Source organism: Trichosurus vulpecula, chromosome 9, assembly GCF_011100635.1.
Source record: "Trichosurus vulpecula isolate mTriVul1 chromosome 9, mTriVul1.pri, whole genome shotgun sequence".
Taxonomy (NCBI): Eukaryota; Metazoa; Chordata; class Mammalia; order Diprotodontia; family Phalangeridae; genus Trichosurus; species Trichosurus vulpecula.
The window spans coordinates 2,836,157-2,858,311 of NC_050581.1; the positions used below are offsets into that span (position 1 = coordinate 2,836,157).

Here is a 22,155-nt window from a genome sequence, read left to right on the forward strand (position 1 = left end):
GTCAGTGGTTTTTCCAGTGAGATATTTCACATTGTCTTCCATTTTTTCATTTTTTTTTGGTTCTGTTTTATAATTTCTTGATTTTTCAAAGTCACTAGCCTGTACTTGCTCCAATCTAATTTTTAAGGTAGTATTTTCTTCATTGGTCTTTTGGAGCTCTTTTTCCATTGGGCTAAATCTGCCTTTCAAGGTATTCTTCTCCTCATTGGCTTTTTGGAGCTCTTCTGCCATTTGAATTAGTCTATTTTTTAAAGTGTTATTTTCTTCAGTATTTTTTTGGGTCTCCATTAGCATGTCATTGACTTGTTTTTCATGGTTTTCTCGCATCCTTCTCATTTCTCTTCCCAGTTTTTCCTCTACTTCTCTAATTTGCTTTTCCAAATCCTTTTTGAGCTCTTCCATGGCCTGAGACCAGTTAATGTTTTTCTTGGAGGCTTTTGATGTAGGCTCTTTGGCTTTCCTGACTTCTTCTGGCTGTATGTTTTGGTCTTCTTTATCACCAAAGGAAGATTCCAAAGTCTGAGTCTGAATCTGAGTCTGTTTTCACTGCCTGTTCATGTTCCCAGCCAACTACTTGACCCTTCAGCTTTTTGTCAGGGTATGACTGCTTGTAGAGAGTATTCTGTCCCAAGCTTGAGGGGCTGTGCTGTTGTGTTCAGAGTTACTTCTACACAGCAAGCTCTGCCACAGCAGCACTCCTCCTCCCCCAAGAACCGCCAACCCAGACCACAACTCAGATCTAATCAGGCTCTGCACTCCTGCTCTGATTTGCCACTTAATTCCTCCCACCAGATGGCCTGGGCCAGAAGCAACTTCAGCTGTAGCTCTGGAAGCAGCCTCAGAGCTGCCCCTGGGGGTGGTAGCCGACTGTGAACTCCTTTCACTCTGTCCCTGAAGTTTTTTTCCACTGACCGTCTCTGTTGTCTTTGGTGTTTGTGGGTTGAGATGTCTGGTAACTGTCACAGCTCACTGATTCAGGGCGCTACGGCCTGTTCCACCAGGCTCCTGGGTCTGGTTGGTTCTGGTGCAGCCCACGCTGGGCTATGCTCCACTCTGCTCCCAGCTCCGTGGGATAGACCTTACCAGCGACCATCCAGGCTGTCCTGGGCTGGAGCCCTGCTTCCCTGTGCTATTTCATGGGTTTGGCAGTTCTAGAATTTGTTCAGAGCCATTTTTTATAGGTGTTTGGAGGGTCCTGGGGGAGAGCTTTAGGCAAGCCCCTACTTTTCAGCCATCATCTTGGCCCTGCCCCCTCCAATATTTTAAATGGCAGTATTTTACTATACTGAACCAAAAGATATCTCATACTTCCTAAAAGCCTACCTCAAATTTTCAAATTTACAGATGTAAGGAACCTGAGTGATCATCTCTTCCAGATCTGAAGAACTTATAAACTTCTTCAGCTCACAGATAGGTTAGAGACAGACTGAGGATGGTTGGTTGCGGTGGGTCATGTGACAAACAGGAGAGTGACAAATAGGACAGGGCTCAGTGGCAATCCTACATTTCCTTCCACTCCATCCCACCCGCTTTGGCAGGCCTGTTTTAGTCCAACTTCTCAGTGGAAATTCAAGAAAGTTGACACTCATTAAAAATTAACGACAATTAAAATAAATGTTGGCTTAAAAAAAAAGAGATATGCTAATATCTCTTTTTAAAATACCTAAGAGAAAACTGGCTATTTAGACCACAAGGCACCAACCTTCCACTTTGTGGCTCTGCACCCTAATTGTAAGCAAATTACTTCCAATACTTAACAGTCCTCTAGAGTGCTGAATATTCAAGCAAAATGAGCTTCTACAAAGAAGAGAGGAACAAACAGGACGGTAATGATTTGGCACACCACGGGTTATAGGGAAGTTAGTACTGGTTTACTTTGGAGAAGAGAAAACCAGAGACATCTCAGTCTTCAAATATTTGAAAAGCTGTCATGACAAGGAATAATAAGCCTATCATATGGCCTAAACTGTCAAATCCAATGAGTAGAAGTTACAACAAAACAAAAAAGAACAACCCAAACAATGAAATAGGCTGCATTTCAAACTAGGAAAGACAACAGAATAGAAAAGATGAAAAATCTCTTCAAGTAAGTTAGAGGCACAAGGGAAAGTTTCATGCAAAAATGGGACTGAAAAAGACAAAAATAGTAGGGACTTAACAGAAGCAGAAGAGATTAAGAAAAGGTGGCAAGAATTATACAAGGGAGATAATGATATCAGTGATAACCACAATCCTACAGAATGAAGTCAAGTGGGTCTCTGGAAGCGCTGCTAACAAGAAGGCTGGTGGAGATGATGGAATTCCAGCTGAGCTATTTAAAATCCTAAAAGACGATGCTGTTAAAGTGCTGCACTCAATATACCAGCAAATTTGGAAAACTCAACAGAAGCCAGTAGATCAGTCTCTGTCTCAATCCTGAAGAAGTGCCATACCAAAAAATATTCAAATTACCAAACAACTGTGCTCACTTAACACAGCAGCAAGGTTATGCTTAAGATTCTACAAGCTATGAGATGATGTCTAGCTTTAATGTATTATGAAATTTTCATGAACAATCCAAGCATAGTTGTTAAGAACATGTGTATTAAGTTTGTTGTAAGTGGAATAAAAATTTTATGAATAAAAAAAAAGATTCGAGAAACTAGGTTCCATCAATATGTGCAATGAAAACAACCAGAAGAAGAGCAGGTTGGTTTTTCAAAGAGGCAGAGGAACTAGCGACCAAATTGCCAACATTTGCTGGATTATGGAGGAAGCAAGGGAGTTCCAGAAAAAACATCAACTTCTGTTTCACTGACTAATGGCCTTTGACTATGTGGGTCACAACAAAATGTGGCAAGTTCTTCAAAAGATGGGAGTACTAGATCACCTAATTTATCTCCTGAGGACCCTGTATGTGGGCCAAGAAGCAACTGGTAGAATCAAACATGAAACAACTGATTACTTTAAGATTGGAAAAGGAGTACAGACAATGCTACATATTGTCACCTTATTTATTAAATGCCAACCTGGATGAACTGAAAGCTGGAATTGAGGTTGCTTGAAGAAATATCAAGACTCTCAGATATGCAGATGATACCAATTTGATGGCAGAAAGTGAAGAGAAATTAAGAAAATAGTGTAAAAGCTGGCTTGAAGCTTAAAAAAAAACAATGATGATGTTTTAAGAGTCTCTTGAACAGAATAGAGATCAAATCAGTCAGTAATTAAAGAAATCAATTCAGGTTATTCACTGTGTTAGAAACATACTTAGTCTAGGAATAAACAATACTCATTGGAAGGCCAGGAAGGTTTTAATTATATCGTACATTTATTCCTCCTGAATAAGTTAGTACATCACCCTGAACAGAGTACAGGAGAAAGTACAAGGACTCAGACTAGCAGTCCTTTTATTGAATCCTAATTTGAATCTCCTGCCTGGCCCTTCATGGACCAGATGCAACCCCCGACTGCCCTCATCATGCCCTTCTCAAGAGGCATGCACACAGGCCTAACATTTCACACAACCAGAAGCCGCCTAGATCACAGCTCTGATTAGAACCAGTTACCTGACTTACATTTTGCTAAAGCTGGCAGGGTTGGGGGGAGGGGCGGGGGGAGAAGATACTTTCAACTCTGTGGAAACAAAACTGCTTCCACCATTTCTCACAACTGGAATGTCAATTACTGAAGCTTAAATATTTAGCCATATATTGAGAACTCTGATGTTCGGAAAGATTGAAGGCAAAAGGAAAAGGTGACAACAGAAGATGAGATGAATAGTGTCACAGAAACAGACTCTGAGAGATAGTGGAGGACAAAATGGCCTGGTGTGCTGTGGTCAAACACGAAACAACAATTCTGTCTACGGTGATCATGATAACTATCAGGAAATGTTGTAGAAAGAGTTCCTATACTGAGTAGGAAAACAGACTCAATAAATTCTAAAAGGTCCCTTTTGAATACTAAGATTCTATGCCTATAAAGTTACATCAAAGTCACTCTACGTCCGTTGAGAACACTAACAACAACATTGTGGTGTTATAAAATTAGGGCTAGGAATCAACTTTCTAGGTCTACTGCTTAGCAAAAGGTCTAATCAAGTTTACCATTAAACCTCTATTAACAAAGTTCCATTTTACCACTATACTCCATGATAAAATGAAAGATAAGTTGTACTTGGAGGGAAAAAAAAAACCCAAAAGAACTAACTTTAGTACCTGTATGGAATATAGCATAACAAAAAAAAAAAAAAAAAAAACCAAACAAAAAACAAAAAAAAACCAAACCCAAACTGGTCAAATGATATAGCCAAAACAAACAAACAAACAAACAAACAAACAAAAAACAGTCCTAGTATCAATAACATTATTCAAAAATATTTTCTCAAAGTCGTCACGTTAAACAATTAAAATGAAGCACAGTACTCCCAATGTCCCCGTCACATATTGTTAACAGAGCAAGGGGGAGAATCCCTAAACCTTTTCAATATGGTTATTTTCCATGAGGCTGCCTTGCCTTCATGTTCCAACTTAACATTCAGTGTACAATTTTACCCTCCCCTCTTCAGCACCAAAAACAAATTTATTGGCTCCTTCTTTTGACCATACTATTTCTATTAATAATATATCATCATTATCTCTGATAAACAGATTAAAAAACTGTTTGATGTTTCATTTTTCAGTCATGTCCCACTCTTCGTGACTCCATTTGGGATTTTCTTGGAAAGTTACTGGAGTAGTTTTGCCATTTCCTTCTCCAGATCGTTCCTCATCCTCCAGATGAGGAACTGATGCAAACAGGGTTAAGTGACTTGTCCAGGGTCACAAAGCTAGTAAGAGTCTGAGGCCAAATTTGAACTCAGGAAGAAGAGCCTTCCTGACTCCAGGCTATCTGCTCCATTCATTGCTCCACCTAGAAGTCATCTTTGAATCCTTCCCTTTTCCTCATATATCACATGCCCTCACCAAATTTTTTCCCAAATTCTCACTCTCATCCACTCCACCTTCTTTCTATTCTCACTACCTAGCCGGAGCTAAAGACTTTGTTACCTGTTTCTTAGACCAGAGGCTTGGGGGGTTGCAAAAGAATCAAGCAATCAGTACGGGGGAAGATGCGTCACATCTTACCTTCTCAGCAACAGCCCATCCTGGGGCTTCTCTCAGACTCGATCATGTTCTACTTTATCCTCTAACATTCTCCCACTCTGCCTTCCTTTCATTGTATGGGCTCCTAACCTCCCCACTTAAGACTTTGGCATCTGTTCACTCCACAGAGAGCAGCAGCTGCCATTGATAAAATTGCCCCTTCCTTTCCTCTCAACATATCTATCTCAGAAAATATAAGTCATCCCCTTCATCCTTTTGTTCAGGATGGGATAAAGTAGTTCCTCTAAGTTATAACCTGTCACCCCAGATCTGTTATGTTATACCTTCGCCCCTAACCCTACCACTCTTCAAAATTTCCTTATTATTGGTAAGAATACCATACTTTTAAGTACCCAGATTTCATGACCTCTGTGTCACCTTGCACTCTTCATTCCTCCTCACTCCACATATCACATCACTTACCAAATACAGTCCACAACATCTTTCCCATCTGTCCCCCTCTTTCCACTCACAAAGTTGCCATCACCAATTGCTGGAAGTATTTCAATGGCGTATAAACTGTTCTCTGGCTCAGGTCTGTCCATTCTCCCATCTATCCTCCACATCACTGCCTAAGAGTATTCTAAAGTGCAACACTGACCACGCCACTTCCGTATTCAATCAACTCCATTGGTTCCCTATTGAATTTAGGATCAAATATTTATCTCATCCTTTTAAAAGTTTCTATCTCTTCATCTACATTTTATAATATACACAATTATTAATAATAGTACATGTATATAATTTTAATTAAACATACTCATACTGAGGGTGCTCACACAATTTTTCCTAAAGGGTGCATGATCAAAAAGGTTTGGAAACTACAAATGCAAAAGCCTTCTAACCAATCTCCTCATATCTAGCTATTCCTTTCCATCATCCATACAAAAGATTTATTCTTAACATGCAGCTCTGTTCACTTCATTTCCTGTCTCAGAAACCTTTATTCAATTCCCACTGCCTGCCTATTGAATAAAGTTCAAGCTCCTTTGTCCCAACATACTTTTCTAACCTCATCTTCCCTTATTTCCTTTCAAGTTTTCTACATCATAGATTCTAAATAGGAAGGGGCCCCCTTAAAGTGCTCTAATCAAATTCCCTCATTTTATAGATGAGGTCCGGACAGTTGTCTAGGGTTGCACTGGTAGTAAGAGGGCCAAGATTCCAAAGCAGGTCCTGTGCCTCCCAATCCAACATATTTTATACTACACTGTGGTATCTCCAGCCAAATCAAACTAGTACTTCTTGAGCACTTCCTTCCCATACACCTCCTGTAAGAGTGGTTTTCTTTATCTGGAGGTCTGTGTTCTACTTTCTCATTTGTGGCAATTAAAATGTAATGGATAAGATTTAAATTTTATTTTCATGTTGAATTTAATAAACATGAACATTGCAATACAGAAAAAAATGGAAAAAGAACATATGAAACTGAGTACTTCTTACATAAACCTCACTATTTTCTTTAATGTATATGAAAAAAGTGACAAAATATTTTACTTTTCTGACATAGCATCAGACCTTTCTTCTTTTTGTTGCTTATTTTATGAATATTTCATCGCAGTTCCACTTTTTTTGCATTACTATCACTAACCACCTACACTCCTCCTACAACATCCCCCTCCCAATAAGAAGAGTTAAGCAAAACAAATCCATACAATGGCCCTGACTGAAATTGTATGTCTCAAGTTCAGGGGCTGGATCTTTGTGTCATGAATCTCATTTGGTGGTCTCATTAAACCAATGGACACTTATCCAAAAAAAATTTTGTTTTCACTTTGTCTTTGTATCCCCAGCAGCTTGTACTGTAAAGTTTGCTGAGGTGAGATGAACTTATGCCAAAATAATACTTAACATCAACTGTCAAAAATTTAAACTGTCTGAAACTTTATGGAGTACCTTGTCCAGAGAAAAGCAGGTATAAGTAAGGCTTATACACTCTACGCATTGACCTTTCTCATAGTAAGCTAGTAAAAGAAGCCAAAGAAATGAGTGCATGGCTATAGCTATCAAATGTTAGTCACAGTAATGACCACCTTACATTTTTACACCCTTTACAGTTTGCAAAGTGCTTTCACATAAACCTGAATTATTATTTCAATGATCACTCTGAAATGACAAATCAATTGGAGGCTAAATCATTACCTCAAGAATAAACTATCTCCCAGACAGTGAATGGGTAACATAACACAACGGATCAGATATCACGATTAACAGGTCTTCAAACTGAATTCATAGTAGCCCATTTTCAAGAAACAGAGGCAAAGAGGAGTAGCAGAGTAAGTGCTGGTTTCAAATCCTGCCTCTGCCTGACGCACAGTGGTTATGCAATCCCAGGCAGATCACTGACCTTCTCAATGCCCAAGGCAATTATCTATAAATTCTGGAGAAGATGCCATCTACTCTGGTAGAAGTTCCTCACCCTACTGGTGAAATCACAGGTTCCACCCCAAAATAAATGATTCTCTCCAAAGCATAATCATCTCCAAAGCAATAAACCTTAGATATAATTTATAGATATTCCTAGATTGAAAGTGAAATGAAATGAGCCACTTTATTTATACTATAGTTCATACCTTTCCATGTAGATCCCTTAAATTTGCTATTTACTAAGTCCATGCAATCTGGAATTCATTTCTCAGAAAGAGACATATTATCTTGCTCATACCACGCATAGGGTCAATTTTTTGGCTTAACTAAACTGCCGCCTTTTCCAAGAAATCTTCCTTGATTTTTTAGCCTCCCCAACCTTGCCTTTAAATTCTCTACTTTTATTTACTTCCTTTTTTCATGCTGTTTCCCCTCCATTCATGAAAGGTCTGTGAGGTGCAGAAGCTATCTTCTGTCTTTGTAAACTCATCATCTAGTGATGTGCATAGGGTTAGGTGCTTCATAAAGGTTTCTCTTTAGAGAGAATTGGGGCACTGGTCCACTTAAGTAGCAATCTCATTTGTAGAACAGTTAAGAAAATCCACAATAAAAATTCTTTAGGAACTTTATTCAGTGATTATCCACAGTCAAGTACCCTAATTAATTACTCTTCCTCAGCTTAATATATTCTTGCTATTTGCAACAGAATAGTAGAACCAGAGGAGCCTGAAGGAACCTCAAAACAAAGAATACTTGACAAGATGGAAGAGAACTTAGAAATCATTTATTTAATTCAGTAAGCTGGACCAGAAGTCCAGATAGTTCTTGCAAGGGAGTCACAGAATCAGAAGACACACTAACTTTTGTCAGCTGGGACTCTCTTTAACTCCAGCAAAATATACAGCATGATCCAATAAATATACAAACCTACCTTTTGTAAACTGAATTATATGCTTCACAGATGTATCGCCATTTTTCAAGTGCATACAGATGCTATTATGATAGGATATGAACAGGGAGTTTTCAGAAAGAGAAATTAAAGATATCTATAGGCATATGAAAAAATGCTCGAAATCACTACTGATTAGAGAAATGCAAATCAAAACAACTCTTAGATACCACATTTCTCCTGTCAGATTGGCTAAAATAAAAAAACAGGAAAATGATAAATGCTGGAGAGGATGTGGGAAAATTGGAACATTGTTACATTGCTGGTGGAGTTGTGAACTGATCCAGCCATTCTGGAGAGCAATTTGGAACTATGCCCAAAGGGCTAGAAAAATGTTCATACCCTTTGACCCAGCAATACCACTTCTAGGGTTGTATCCCACAGAGATCACACAAGTGGGAAAAGGACCCATATGTACAAAAATATTTATAGCGGCTCTTTTTGTAGTAGCTAAGAATTGGAAATCAAGGGGATGCCCATCAATTGGGGAATGGCTGAACAAGCTGTGGTATATGAAGGTAATGAAATACTATACTTATGCCATAAGAAATGGGGATGATAGGGACTTCATAACAACCTGGAAAAACCTACACGACATAATGCTGAGCAAGCGGAGCAGAGCCAGGAGAACATTATACACAACAACAGAGATATGGATTCTGTGAGGACCAACCCTGACAGACTTTGCTCTTCTCAGCAACACAAGGTACAAAGGACAACTACAAAGGACTCACAATGGAGAATACTATCTACACAGAGAAAGAACTATGAAGTATGAATGCAGATTGAGGCACACTTTATGCTTGCCTTTTTATCCCCCCCTTTTTTTTCTCTCTTTTGTTTTTGTTTTTGGGTTGGTTTTTTCTTGGTTCTGTTCCTTCTTTCTCATGATTCATTCCACTGGTCATAATTCTTCTCCACAACTTGACTAATGTGTAAATTAATTCAACGCGAAGTTATACACGGAAGATATATGGGATTCCATGCTGTCTTGGGGAGGCAGTGGGGGGAGGGATGGAAGAAAATCTGGAACTCAAAATTATGTAGAACTGAGTGTTGTAAACTAAAAATAAAAAAAAGAAAGAAAAGTGCTATGAATTGGCAATATTTGTGAACCTTTTTTTGCTATGTGGGCTGAATGAAAGTGAAAAATCATGGAAAACATCCAATGCTTTAAACCTAGATAATATGAGCTGGAGAAGTATTACACAGTAAGAGGTAAGAGGGGAACAGGTGGGAGGGAGGGAGGGAGGGAGGGTGGAAGGAAGGAAGGAAGGAAGGAGGGAGGGAAGGAAGGAAGGAACTTTATAGAGAGGATTCAAACTTTTAAGAAAGTTAATGTTGGGGGCGGAGCCAAGATGGCCACATGAAAACAGCATCTTACCGGAGCTCTCTCACAAGGTCTGTCAGACTCCTATAAAAAAGTGAACTTGAGCAGATTTGAGAGAGTTAGAAACCCCGAGCAGTCTGAGTGGGGCAAATTTCCAAGCCAGGAGAGTCTGAAAGGCCGAAGGCATGAATCTGTAGGCTTGGAGACTGCTCAGCCTGCGAGCTGCTCCAGACCAAAGCAGAAGAGGCTGGCTGGGAAACCCACATGGGAGACAGGCTGGGAGAAAGCTGGGCGCCAGAAACCCACGGAGATCCCCAGGCCTCCCAACACAAGATGGCAGTCTGCGGAAGCGGCAGGCAGCGTAAAGCCACCAGCTGTGAAACACCAACTCTTGAGGCTTGCAGCCCAAAGGTATGAAACTCGGCTTCTTGGGCTTCTTGAAATTCCGGGAGACATAATGGCCAGGTAAACGGCTCTAATCCCTACCCCCCTCACCCAGAGAATTCCTTGACAAAAAAAAAAAAAAGAATGCTGGAACAGAGGAGATAGAAGTGGGGCTTCAGTGGCCACATAGTAGAAGTTCATTAGTCCCAGAGGGGCAGAGCCGGCAGGGGTCAACACCAGGAGCCCAGATATACTCTTGCTCCCCCAGGGGAAGTGCCAGACATCAGCTAAAACAATAAAGAGCTGAGACCACTGCTGAAGAGCAACAGTGCTGGAGAGCAACCCTAGGGAAAGAGACATCAGGGAGCCAGACCCCTCCCCCACACTTCAGGAAACTGAAGGCTATAATTCACAAAGACAACAACTAGACTCTCAATCCCCAGAGTAACAAAGTTGGGACAGAGAGCCCTGAGCCCCAAAGGCAGAAATTTCTTGTAAAGCCAGGAAAAGGCTAACCAACATGAAGAAGAACACAAAACTGAGGACCATTGATTCCTTTTATGGAGACAGGCATGATCAAAACACTAATTTGGAAGAGGACAGCAATGATGCTATAGCTACATCTGATACCTCAAAAGGTAATGAGAACTGGTCTCCAGCCCAAAAAGCATTGCTGAAAGAGCTAAAAGAGGATTTGAAAAACTAAATTAGGGAGGTAAAAGAAAAAATGGAAAAAAAATCCACTGGTGAAATCAAGTCCCTAAAGACTAAGATTGGTGAAATGGCTACAGAGATTCAGAATCTAAATAGAAAAAATGACACCCTGAAAGGTAAAATCAACCAATTGGAAAAGGAGACTCAAAAGCAAAATGAAAACACTAACTCATTAAAAATTTGAGTTGAGCAAGTGGAAGCTAATGAATCTATGAGGCACCAAGAAGTAGTAAAACAAAATGTAAAGAATGAAAAAATAGAAAAAAATGTGACATATCTGATTGGGAAAATAACTGACCTGGAAAATAGATCCAGGAGAGACAATTTAAGAGTTATTGGTCTACCGGAAATTCATGATGAATAAAAGAGCCTTGATGGTATCTTCGAAGAAATTATCAAAGACAACTGCCCAGAGGTCCTAGAACCAGAGGGCAAAATAGTCATTGAAAGAATTCACTGATCACCCCCTGAAAGAAATCCCAAACTGAAAACACCAATAAATATTATAGCCAAATTTCAGAACTACAAAGTCAAGGAGAAAAGACTGCAAGCATCCAAAAAGAAACAATTCAAATATCGTGGAACTACAGTCAGGAGAAATTAAAAGACAGGAGAAATTGGAATATGATTTTCCAAAGGGCAAAGGAGCTGGGACTACAACCAAGGATCAACTACCCAGCAAAACTAAGCATAATTTTTCAGGCAAGGAGATGGACGTTCAACGAAATAAGGGAATTCCAGACCTTCCGGATGAAAAGGTCAGAACTCAATGGAAAATTTGATCTCCAAATACAAAACTCAAGAGAGACATAAAAAGGTAAACAGGGGGAAAAACCCCCACAAACCTTATCAATCAATAAGTGCAAATTATTTGCATCTTTATATAGGATTATATTATCATACGTATGTTTTATATATATACATATATACGTCAGTCTTGAGAATAATACAGCTATTATGACAACTGAAAGGGATACAGATAGATTGTGAATGCCTGTGTTAAATAACTGATATAAGGCTAAAAAATATAAGCAAGAGATATAAAGGGAGGGCTATGAGAGAAGAGGTAAGGAGGTAGTAGAAAAGGGTAAATTACACCCAATGAAGAGGCACAAAAACATATTATAGTAGAGGAAAGAAGGGAGGGAGAAGAGCAGTATTTGAGCTTTACTGTCATCTGATCTGGTTCAAGAAGGGAATAACATACCCTGATAAGTATAGAAATCTAACTTGTCCTACGGGAAGTAGGAGGGGAAGGGGGGAAAAAGGGAGGGGGGTGGTCAGAAGGGAGGGGAGAAGTAGCAAGTGGGAAATGGTAAGATAAGGGAGGGGAATAAAGAGGGAGGGTAAACTGAGGAAGGCGGTGGTCAAAAGCAAAACTTTGTTGAGGAGGGGGAAGGGGAAAGGGAGAAATAAAAGCATAAACAGGGGGAAATAGGATGGAGAAAAAGACACAGATAGAAATCATAACTGTAAACGTGAATGGGATGAACTCTCCCATAAAACAGAAGCACATAGCAGAATGGATTAAAAACCATAATCCGACAATGTGCTGTTTACAAGAAACACATTTGAAACAGGGGGATACAAACAGGGTAAAGGTAAAAGGCTGGAGTAAGATATGTTGTGCCTCAGCTAAAGTAAAAAAAGCAGATGTAGCAATCCTAATCTCAGACAAAGCAAAAGTAATGATAGATTTAACTAAAAGAGATAAGGAAGGATATTACATCCTGCTAAAAGGAACCATAAACAATGAAGCAATATCATTGTTTAACATGTATGCACCAAGTGGTACGGCATACAAATTCTTAGAGGAGAGGTTAAGGGAGTTGCAAGAAGAAATAGACAGCAAAACTATAATATTGGGAGACCTCAACCTCCCCCTTTCTGAACTTGATAAATCTAATCTCAAAATAAATAAGAAAGAAGTTAAGGAGGTAAACAGAATTTTAGAAAAGGCAGATATGATAGACCTCTGGAGAAAACTGAATGGGGATAAAAAGGAATATACTTTCTTCTCAGCAGTACATGGCACATACTCAAAAACTGACCATGTACTAGGGCATAAAAACCTCACAATCCAGTGCAGAAAGGCAGAAGTAGTCAAAGCTTATTTTTCAGATCATCATGCAATAAGAATTATTTGTAACAAAGAACCATGGAAAAATAAGCTAAAAATTAATTGGAAACTAAATAATCTAATTCTAAAGAATGAGTGAGCCAAAGAACAAATCAGAGAAACAATTAATAACTTCATTCAAGAGAATAACAATAAGGAAATAACATACCAAAACTTATGGGATGCAGCAAAAGCAGTTCTTAGGGGAAGTTTTATATCCCTAAATGCTTACATGAATAAAATAGGGAAAAAGGAGATCAATGATCTGGGCATACAGCTGAAAAGGCGAGAAAAAGAAGAAATTGAAAATCCCCAATTAAATACCAAATTAGAAATACTGAAAATCAAAGGAGAGATTAATAAAATTGAAACCAAGAAAACTATTGAATTAATAAATAAAAAAAAGAGCTGGTTTTACGAAAAAACTAATAAAATTGATAAACCTTTGGTCAATTTGGTTAAAAAAAGAAGAAAATCAAATTACCAGTATCAAAAATGAAAAGGGTGAGTTCACCTCTAATGAAGAGGAAATCAAAACAATAACTGGGAATTATTTTGCCCAATTGTATGCCCATAAATTTGACAGCCTTAGAGATATGGATGAATATCTACAAAAACATAAATTGCCCAGGTTAACAGAAAAGGAAGTAAAATTTCTAAATAACCCCATCCCAGTAAAAGAAACTGAGCAACCCATCAATGAACTCCCTAGGAAAAAATCTCCAGGGCCAGATGGTTTTACATGTGAATTCTATCAAACATTTAAAGAACAACTAATTCCTATACTTTGTAGACTATTTGGGAAAATAAGTGAAGAAGGAGTCTTACCAAATTCTTTTTATGACACGAATATAGTACTAATACCCAAACCAAGTAGAGTGAAAACAGAGAAACAAAATTATAGGCCAATTTCCCTAATGAATATTGATGCAAAAATTTTAAATAAAATATTAGCAAAAAGACTGCAGCAACTGATCATAATACACTATGACCAGGTAGGATTTATTCCAGGAATGCAAGGCTGGTTCAATATTAGGAAAACGATTAGCATAATTGACCATATCAACAACAAAACTTGCAGAAACCATATGATCATCTCAATAGATGCAGAAAAAGCCTTTGACAAAATACAACACCCATTCCTATTAAAAACACTAAAAAGCATAGGAATAAATGGAGCCTTCCTTAATATTATAAATAGCATCTACATAAATCCATCAACATTATTTGTAATGCGGATAAGCTAGATGCATTCCCAAAATGATCAGGGGTGAAACAAGGATGTCCATTATCATCCCTACTATTCAATTTGGTACTAGAAGAGTTAGCTGTAGCAATAAGAGAAGAAAAAGAAACTGAAGGAATTAGAATAGGCAAAGAAGAAGCTAAATTATCACTTTTTGCAGATGATATGATGATTACTTAGGGAATCCTAGAGAATCAAGTAAAAAACCACTTGAAATAATAAACAACTTTAGCAAAGTTGCAGGATATAAAATAAACCCATATAAATCCTCAGCATTCCTATACATTACTAACAAAGCCCAACAGCAAGAGATAGAAACAGAAATTCCATCCAAAGTTACTGTAGGCACTATAAAATATTTGGGAGTCTATCTGCCAAGACAAACCCAGGGCCTATATGAACATAATTATGAAACACTTTTCACACGAATAAAGTCAGATCTAAATAAATGGAAAAATATCAGTTGCTCATGGTTAGGCCAAGCTAATATAATAAAAATGACAATTTTACCTAAAGTAATCTATCAATTCTGTGCCATACCAATTGAACTACCAAAAAATTATTTTACAAAGCTGGATAAAATAATAACAAAATTCATCTGAAAGAACAAGAGGTCTAGAATATCTAAAGGATTGATGAAAAGAAATGCTAGAGAAGGTGGCCTAGCCATACCAGATATTAAACTGTACTATAGAGCAGCAGTCATCAAAACTACTTGGTACTGGCTAAGAAACAGAGTTGTGGATCAGTGGAATAGGATAGGAACACAAGATGGAGAAGTCAACAACTATAGCAATCTACTCTTTGATAAACCCAAAGAGGCCAGCTTCTGGGCTAATAATTCACTATTTCACAAAAACTGTTGGGAAAATTGGAAAATGGTAGGGCAGAAACTGGGCATAGACCAATATATTACACCATATACCAAAATAAAGTCAAAATGGATTCATGATTTAGGAGTAAAGGCTGATACTATAAGTAATTTGGGAGAGCAAGGAATAGTTTACTTATCAGATTTATGGAAAAGAAAAGAATTCATGACACAACAAGAGATAGAGAGCATTACAAAATGCAAAATGGATAATTTTGATTATGTTAAATTGAAATGTTTTTGTACAAAAAAAAAGCCAATGCAACAAAGATTAGGAGGGAAGTAGAAAATCGGGAGAAAATCTTTGCAACTAGTGTCTCTAATAAAGGCCTCATTTCTAAAATACACAGGGAACTAAGCCAAATATATAGGAATATAAGTCATTCCCCAATTGAGAAATGGTCAAAGGATATGAACAGGGAGTTTTCAGAGGAAGAAATTAAAGATATCTATAGGCATATGAAAAAATGCTCGAAATCACTACTGATTAGAGAAATGCAAATCAAAACAACTCTTAGATACCACATTTCTCCTGTCGGATTGGCTAAAATAACAGAACAGGAAAATGATAAATGCTGGAGAGGATGTGGGAAAATTGGAACATTGTTACATTGCTGGTGGAGTTGTGAACTGATCCAGCCATTTTGGAGAGCAATTTGGAACTATGCCCAAAGGGCTATAAAAATGTTCATACCCTCTGACCCAGCAATACCACTTCTAGGGTTGTATCCCAAAGAAATCAAACAAGCGGGAAAAGGACCCATATGTACAAAAATATTTATAGCAGCTCTTTTTGTGGTAGCTAAGAATTGGAAATCAAAAGGATGCCCATCAATTGGGGAATGGCTGAACAAGCTGTGGCATATGAAGGTAATGGAATACTATTGTGCTATAAGAAATGGGGATGATAGGGACTTCATAACAACCTGGAAAAACCTACACGACATAATGCTGAGTGAGCGGAGCAGAGCCAGGAGAACATTGTACACAACCACAGATAGATGGACTCCGTGAAGACCAACCCTGACAGACTTTGCTCTTCTCAGCAACACAAAGTACAAAGACAACTCCAAAGGACTCATGATGGAGAATGATATCTACATCCAGAGAAACAACTATGAAGTATGAATGCAGATTGAGGAACACTTCATGCTAGCCTTTCCGGCCCCCTCCCCCTTTTTTTTCTTTTTCTCTCTTTTGTTTTTGTTTTTGGGTTGGTTTGTTTTTGGTTTTTTTTTTTGGTCCTGCTTCTTCTTTTGCATGATTCATTTCATTGATCACAGTTCTTCTCCATAACTTGACTAGTGTGTAAATTAATTCAATGTGAAGTTATACGTAGAAGCTATATGGGATTCCATGCCGTCTTGGGGAGGGAGAGGAAGAGGGAGGGAAGAAAACCTGGGAACTCAAAATTATGTAGAACTGAGTGTTGTAAACTAAAAATAAAAAAAAATGCTATTAAAAAAAAAGAGGGGAAGAGGTTTATGTCTTAGAAGGCAGCAATTTGAGAACATACAGACTAGGCAAGCAGTGTCGGTAGGAGTTCGATAGCTATAAGAAATGTACAAGTTGAATGGAGTTATATAGTACTTGTACAACCCAATAAAAGGTATGAGTAAAAGCTGGCTAAACCTTAAATGTCTTGAAATTTCAAATTTCCCACGTAATCAAGATATCCAATAAGTCTAACTACTGTAGACTATAGTCCAATTCAGAGGTTTAATTTTTTTAAAGGATAATATTTCAAACTGATAGAGTGTTTCTATGCCATTAAGTGTGAAAAGTACAATCTTCTTGTTTGAAGATGGAAAAATTAACTAAAATTATAACTAAAATAATAGAGAAAATCAGGTTAAACAGCTGAAATCTATAATCCTCTTAAGATAACTTCTGTGTGTATGTGTTTATACCTGTCCCAGGTCAGGTATATTCACAATCAATTGGCAATAACATAAATGTTGAGACTTTTGCCTATCACATCTCAGGGTCTGATTGCTGAGCAAGATGCTGAAGCTTATATCTACAGTCCTATGAAAAAATGGTCTAAATCGATATTGATTAAAGAAATGCAAATCAAAACAACTCTGAGGTATCACATCACACCCATCAGATTGGCCAACATGACAAAACATGAAAATGATAAGTGTTAAGAGAAGATGTGGGAAAACTGGAACATTAATGCATTACTGGTGGACTTGTGAACCGATCTAACCATTCTAGACAGCAATTTGGAACTATGACCAAAGGGCTATAAAACTGTGCATATCCTTTGACCCAGCAATACCACTTCTAGGGCTGTATCCCAAAGAGACCATAAAAACAGGAAAAGGACCCACATGTACAAAAACATCTATAGCAGCTCTTTTTGTGATGGCCACGAATTGGAAATTGAGGGGATGTCCATCAATTGGGCAGTGGCTGAACAAGTTCGTGGTATATGAATGCAATGGAATACTATTGTGCTATAAGAGATGATGAGCAAGTGGATTTCAGAAAAACCTGCAAAGATTTCTATGAACCGATGCTGAGTGAAATGAGCAGAACCAAGAGAAAACTCCACAGTTACAGCCACACTGTGCAATGACTGACTTTGATAGACTTAGCTCTTCTCAGCAATGCCAGGATCTAAAACAACTCCAAAAGACTCACGATAGAAAATGCTCTCCACATCCAGAGAAAGAACTTTAGAGTATGAATGCAGATGGAAGCACACTATTTGCTCTCCTTTTCTTTCGGTGTTTTGTTGTTTCTTCTTTCTCGTGGTTCCTCCCATTAGTTCTAATTCTTTACATCAGGACTAATGTGAAAATGTTTAATATGAATGTATAAGTAGAGCCTGTATCAGACTGCAAGCCGTCTTGGGGAGGGGGGAGGAGAGCAGGGAGACAAAATTTAAAACTCAAAATTTTATGAAAGTGAATGTTAAAAACTAAAAATAAATTTTTTCAAAAAAAGAAATTCCTTTTATGTATAAATTAAAATAGATGAACCACAAGATCTCTTCCTAATCTCAAATTCTGTGATTCCTAATTTTATGAAGTGAATTCAACTGAACTGAATGAATCTGTGTCAAGTTGAAAATCAAAACGTACTGAAAAAGTTCGGATGGGGACTGATGGAGTCTTACTTTCAGTAATCATTAAAATACTCAAGATAAATGCTTGCTGAATTGAACTGGATTTTAGCCTCACAATAATTAAACTGGTTTGATAAACAAATAAACAAAAAAAAGATGTTGAAGCTTAGAAAACATTTTCAAAGACATTAACTTTCTGCACAGAAATAAAGCACCAATGGGAACACAGGAAAAGCAGTCTGGCCACCCTTGTTTCTCTCTCACATTTCAGAATGGCAAAAAACTTCAAGCAGTGACCTGGATGGTCCGGCCAAGGGACCAGTAACTTCTCTTGTTGTCCCTCTTCAAATTTCATTATTGCAAAAAGATAAGATTAATCATATAATAAATAGATTTCCTTATAGAAATTCAGAAAAAAAAATAATGCTTTCTCATTAAAAAACAAATAACTAAATTAAGTACTAAGAGTTAATAAAAACTCACCATATTTGGCACATTGGTAACTGGAGTATTTTTGATGTCAGTAGGAAAGGGCGGCAAACTGTTCACCATGCCTGGTTTGCTTGGTAATTGGGGGTTCACTCCAGTAGCTCCCATCTGTTGCCCTCCAGTTTGACTAAAGGGTTGACCAAATGGACTTGTGTTACCAGTCATTCCCATCTAGAACAAAAATAGAGAGTATCAGTTATTAGGAACTGATTAAAACCAAAAGAAAAGGCCTTGAACATTTTGTGGTCAAAAGAGTCATTTCCTATTTAACCTCCATCTGAATTGTAAATAGCATCAATCAATCAACAAGCATGCACCAGGCACAGTACAAGGCAATTTCCATACAAGCACAAAGAATGGGCAGTGAACTTACATTCTAATCAAGGAGATAACAAGGATTTATTCATTCACACACACGTACGTGTGTGTGTGTGTGTGTGTATAATGCTTATACACACACACAAATACATATGTATATATAAAAACACACGCAGGACAAATATATAGGTACATACATGTGCACTTACATGAATACACACACACACACACACACACACACACACACCCAAAGTTGTTAAATAGAAGGTAGTTTGTGAAGGACAGCACCAGCAGTTGGAAAGATCAGAAAAGTTTCATGTAGAAGACGGGGCCTCAAACTCATCTTAAAGGAAGCACGGTTCTCTATGGGGCAAAGGTAAGGAAAGAGCACATTCCAGGCACAAGGAAAAGGCAGAGAAGCCGGAGACAGAATGTAATGAAAGAGGATCAAAGAGAAGACCAGTTTAGCTAGACTGAAGAATAGGAAAGAGAAAGTGATATCTAATGAAGCTGGAAAGGCAGACTTGGGCCAGGTTGTGTAGGCCTTTAAAAGCTAAATGGAAGAGTTTATATTTTATTCTAGGGTCAACAGGAAGTCACTGGAGTCAGCTGAATAGAAGTCATATTGTAAGATCTGTGCTTAAGAAAAAATGCTCTGGTAGCAATGTAGTAAAAAGGATTAGAACGGTGAGAGAATACAGGCAGGGAGACATGTTTGTAAGTGCTACAATAATAAAAGCAAAAGTTGATAAGGGCCTGATAAGGGTAGGTATAAGTGGCTAGATTGAATACATGTTGTAAAGGAAGAAAAGGCAAGATTCACCAATGGAATGGATAAGAGGAATGAGGGAGAGTAGGAAACTAAATATATGACAATGCCAGGATTACAAACTTGAGCCAAGAGAAGGTGCCTCTGACAGAGATCAGGATGCTTGGACGAACAGTAGGGTTTGGGGGAAAAGATGGCTTCTATTTTAGACATCTTGAGTTTAAAATGTCTCAAGGACATCCAATCTGAAATATCCAATAAATAGGCAATGCAAAGTATAGCACTGAAGTTGAGGAGAAGGGCTGGAGGAGAGGGAGAGTTTGGGACTGGATATGTAGATTTGGGAGTTACCTACATTGGTTAAACTGACGTAAACTGATGAGGTAATCAAGAAAGTACAGACTTAGAGGAGAAGGAGGCCTAGAAAAGAACCTTGGGCTCATCATGGGTTGTGTCTGGAACCTGTCAAAGGTCTAAATATGTACAATGGCTACATCAAAATAATACTGCTTTTAATCTCTACTATCCAACCCTCTCCTTAAAACCATCAACATGACAGCACCCAGGAAGCATAATTCTTCATATTTGATTGCCGTAGGGAAACTTCCCTTCAAACAGTTTGTCATTTACTTCTTTCATGGTCCTTCACAGCCTCTTGTACAATAGTATATGGTGAGGAGCCAAGAAAGTGAATAACGATGAAGAATTCAGGACATATAAAAGTGAGGAAAAGTTCTTTCCTGAAACCTTCCATACTAGATAACTACAAAGTCAAGGGTAGCTATGACATCCCCAGTCTTCCCAAATACCATTTTGTACCTACACTTGCTCACCAGGTGGCAGGGAATTGAATATGTTTAGGATCAGCACTAGATTATAACCCAAAGTAAATACTTCCAGTTGTTCTGCTCCAAATGGCCGAGAGTAAGTTACTACAGAAGAATGATAAAGGTGGTCTCGCATAAATATAAAACCTGTGATCAGAGGAGCAGTGGTCATCATTTACACATATTGTAATTCTACCTCCTTTCTACTGTTGAAGAAAAGTCACTTTATACTACCTGGTGGAAAGGGGTGGGGGGCAGGGGGAAGAGAAATAAAATTTTCCAATTCAGTAGGGCTGTACAATTAAGAAGAAAGACTGGCAACAGGAAACTAAAGAGCAGTGACCAGTAGAAGACAGATAAGTAATGAAAAGTACTTGAGGAAAAAGGGACTCAAAAAGGCACTGGCAAGAGTTGCTTATGGAACAGGCCTTCAGTTTAAGGAAACAAAAACGATAGCTACAACGACTGTAACAAAAATGCCTGTCATTTTTCTATCTATATAATGTAAATATCTCCACCCCCATTCCCAAATTGTTCACACCCTAAATAATAAAATAGGCTTCCTACTTTAAACAGACAAAAGATTGTTATGCTTCACTTTGATGATTCACCATGAAAGAGAGGTAGGGAAAATAGGATCACACTGTGGTCCCAAGGTCTAAATCCTATGATTCAATTAATTCATTGGGAAGTTGTGGTATGAGAGCAAATTTATTTCCTCTGGTCCAAACCTGTGATTTTACTGGTATAACACTGAGATAGGCCTGGAAAGTTGCTGGTTCATTGAGATAAGTGACTTGTTCCAAGTCATGCAACCATTCATTAAGCATCAGAGAAAACTAGAACCCATAAATAAGACTGGTACTCCTAGATACAAAGCCAAAATGGCAATATAATATGAGGAATGCAGCAGACCAAATCTGTATCAAGAAATCCGAGAAAAAGTCACAGTGATGCAACACATCCACATAACTGTTTTTCTATTACTGCTCCAACTTTTGTCCTTTTTCTTTTTTTTTTAACCAACTTTTGACAATTTTTTGGGCATAAGGAAGAATCTCAGAGTTTCTTTAATTTGTAATCCTCTAATCACTAGTTATTTCCATATGATTCTAGATAGTTTGGATTTCTTCCTTTGAAACTTACCTATTCATAAACTTTGACCATTTATTAACTGGCAAAGGGCTCTTATTCTTATACATTTGGATCAGTTCCTTTATTTTGGAAATCAAACCTGATTCAGAGAAACCTGATGCAAATATTTTTTCAAGTGATCTGCCTCCTTTATTATCTTAAAGTAGTTTTACTTGTAATTGTAAAAAACTAAATAACAGAATGGACATAGCCAGAAAAGAAGTATAAATTCTAAGATAGTGATGTAATGAAATATTACATAAAAATGATAAATATAAAAGCTCAAAAGACACACAAAGTGATACAAATTGAGTAAAAGAGAATCAGAATGACATATGAACTTGCCTATGTCTTAAAAGCCAAGAAATAACTGGCTAATGATTTTTCTAAATCAGTTATCTGCCTGTGGTCAGACCATGTACTAGTTAGAGGTCAA

The 22,155-nt window shown here is 37.9% G+C and overlaps 1 protein-coding gene across 1 annotated transcript in view; it reads right to left on the reverse strand.

Annotated features, from left to right (window-relative positions):
- The window catches only part of LOC118831926 (CREB binding protein), a 169,090-nt gene that overhangs the window by 92,269 nt on the left and 54,666 nt on the right, over positions 1-22,155 (reverse strand). Inside the window, exon 3 of the mRNA XM_036739408.1 lies at positions 18,666-18,842. Coding sequence (XP_036595303.1) covers positions 18,666-18,842 — 177 coding nt within the window. The remainder of the gene's footprint in view (positions 1-18,665; positions 18,843-22,155) is intronic.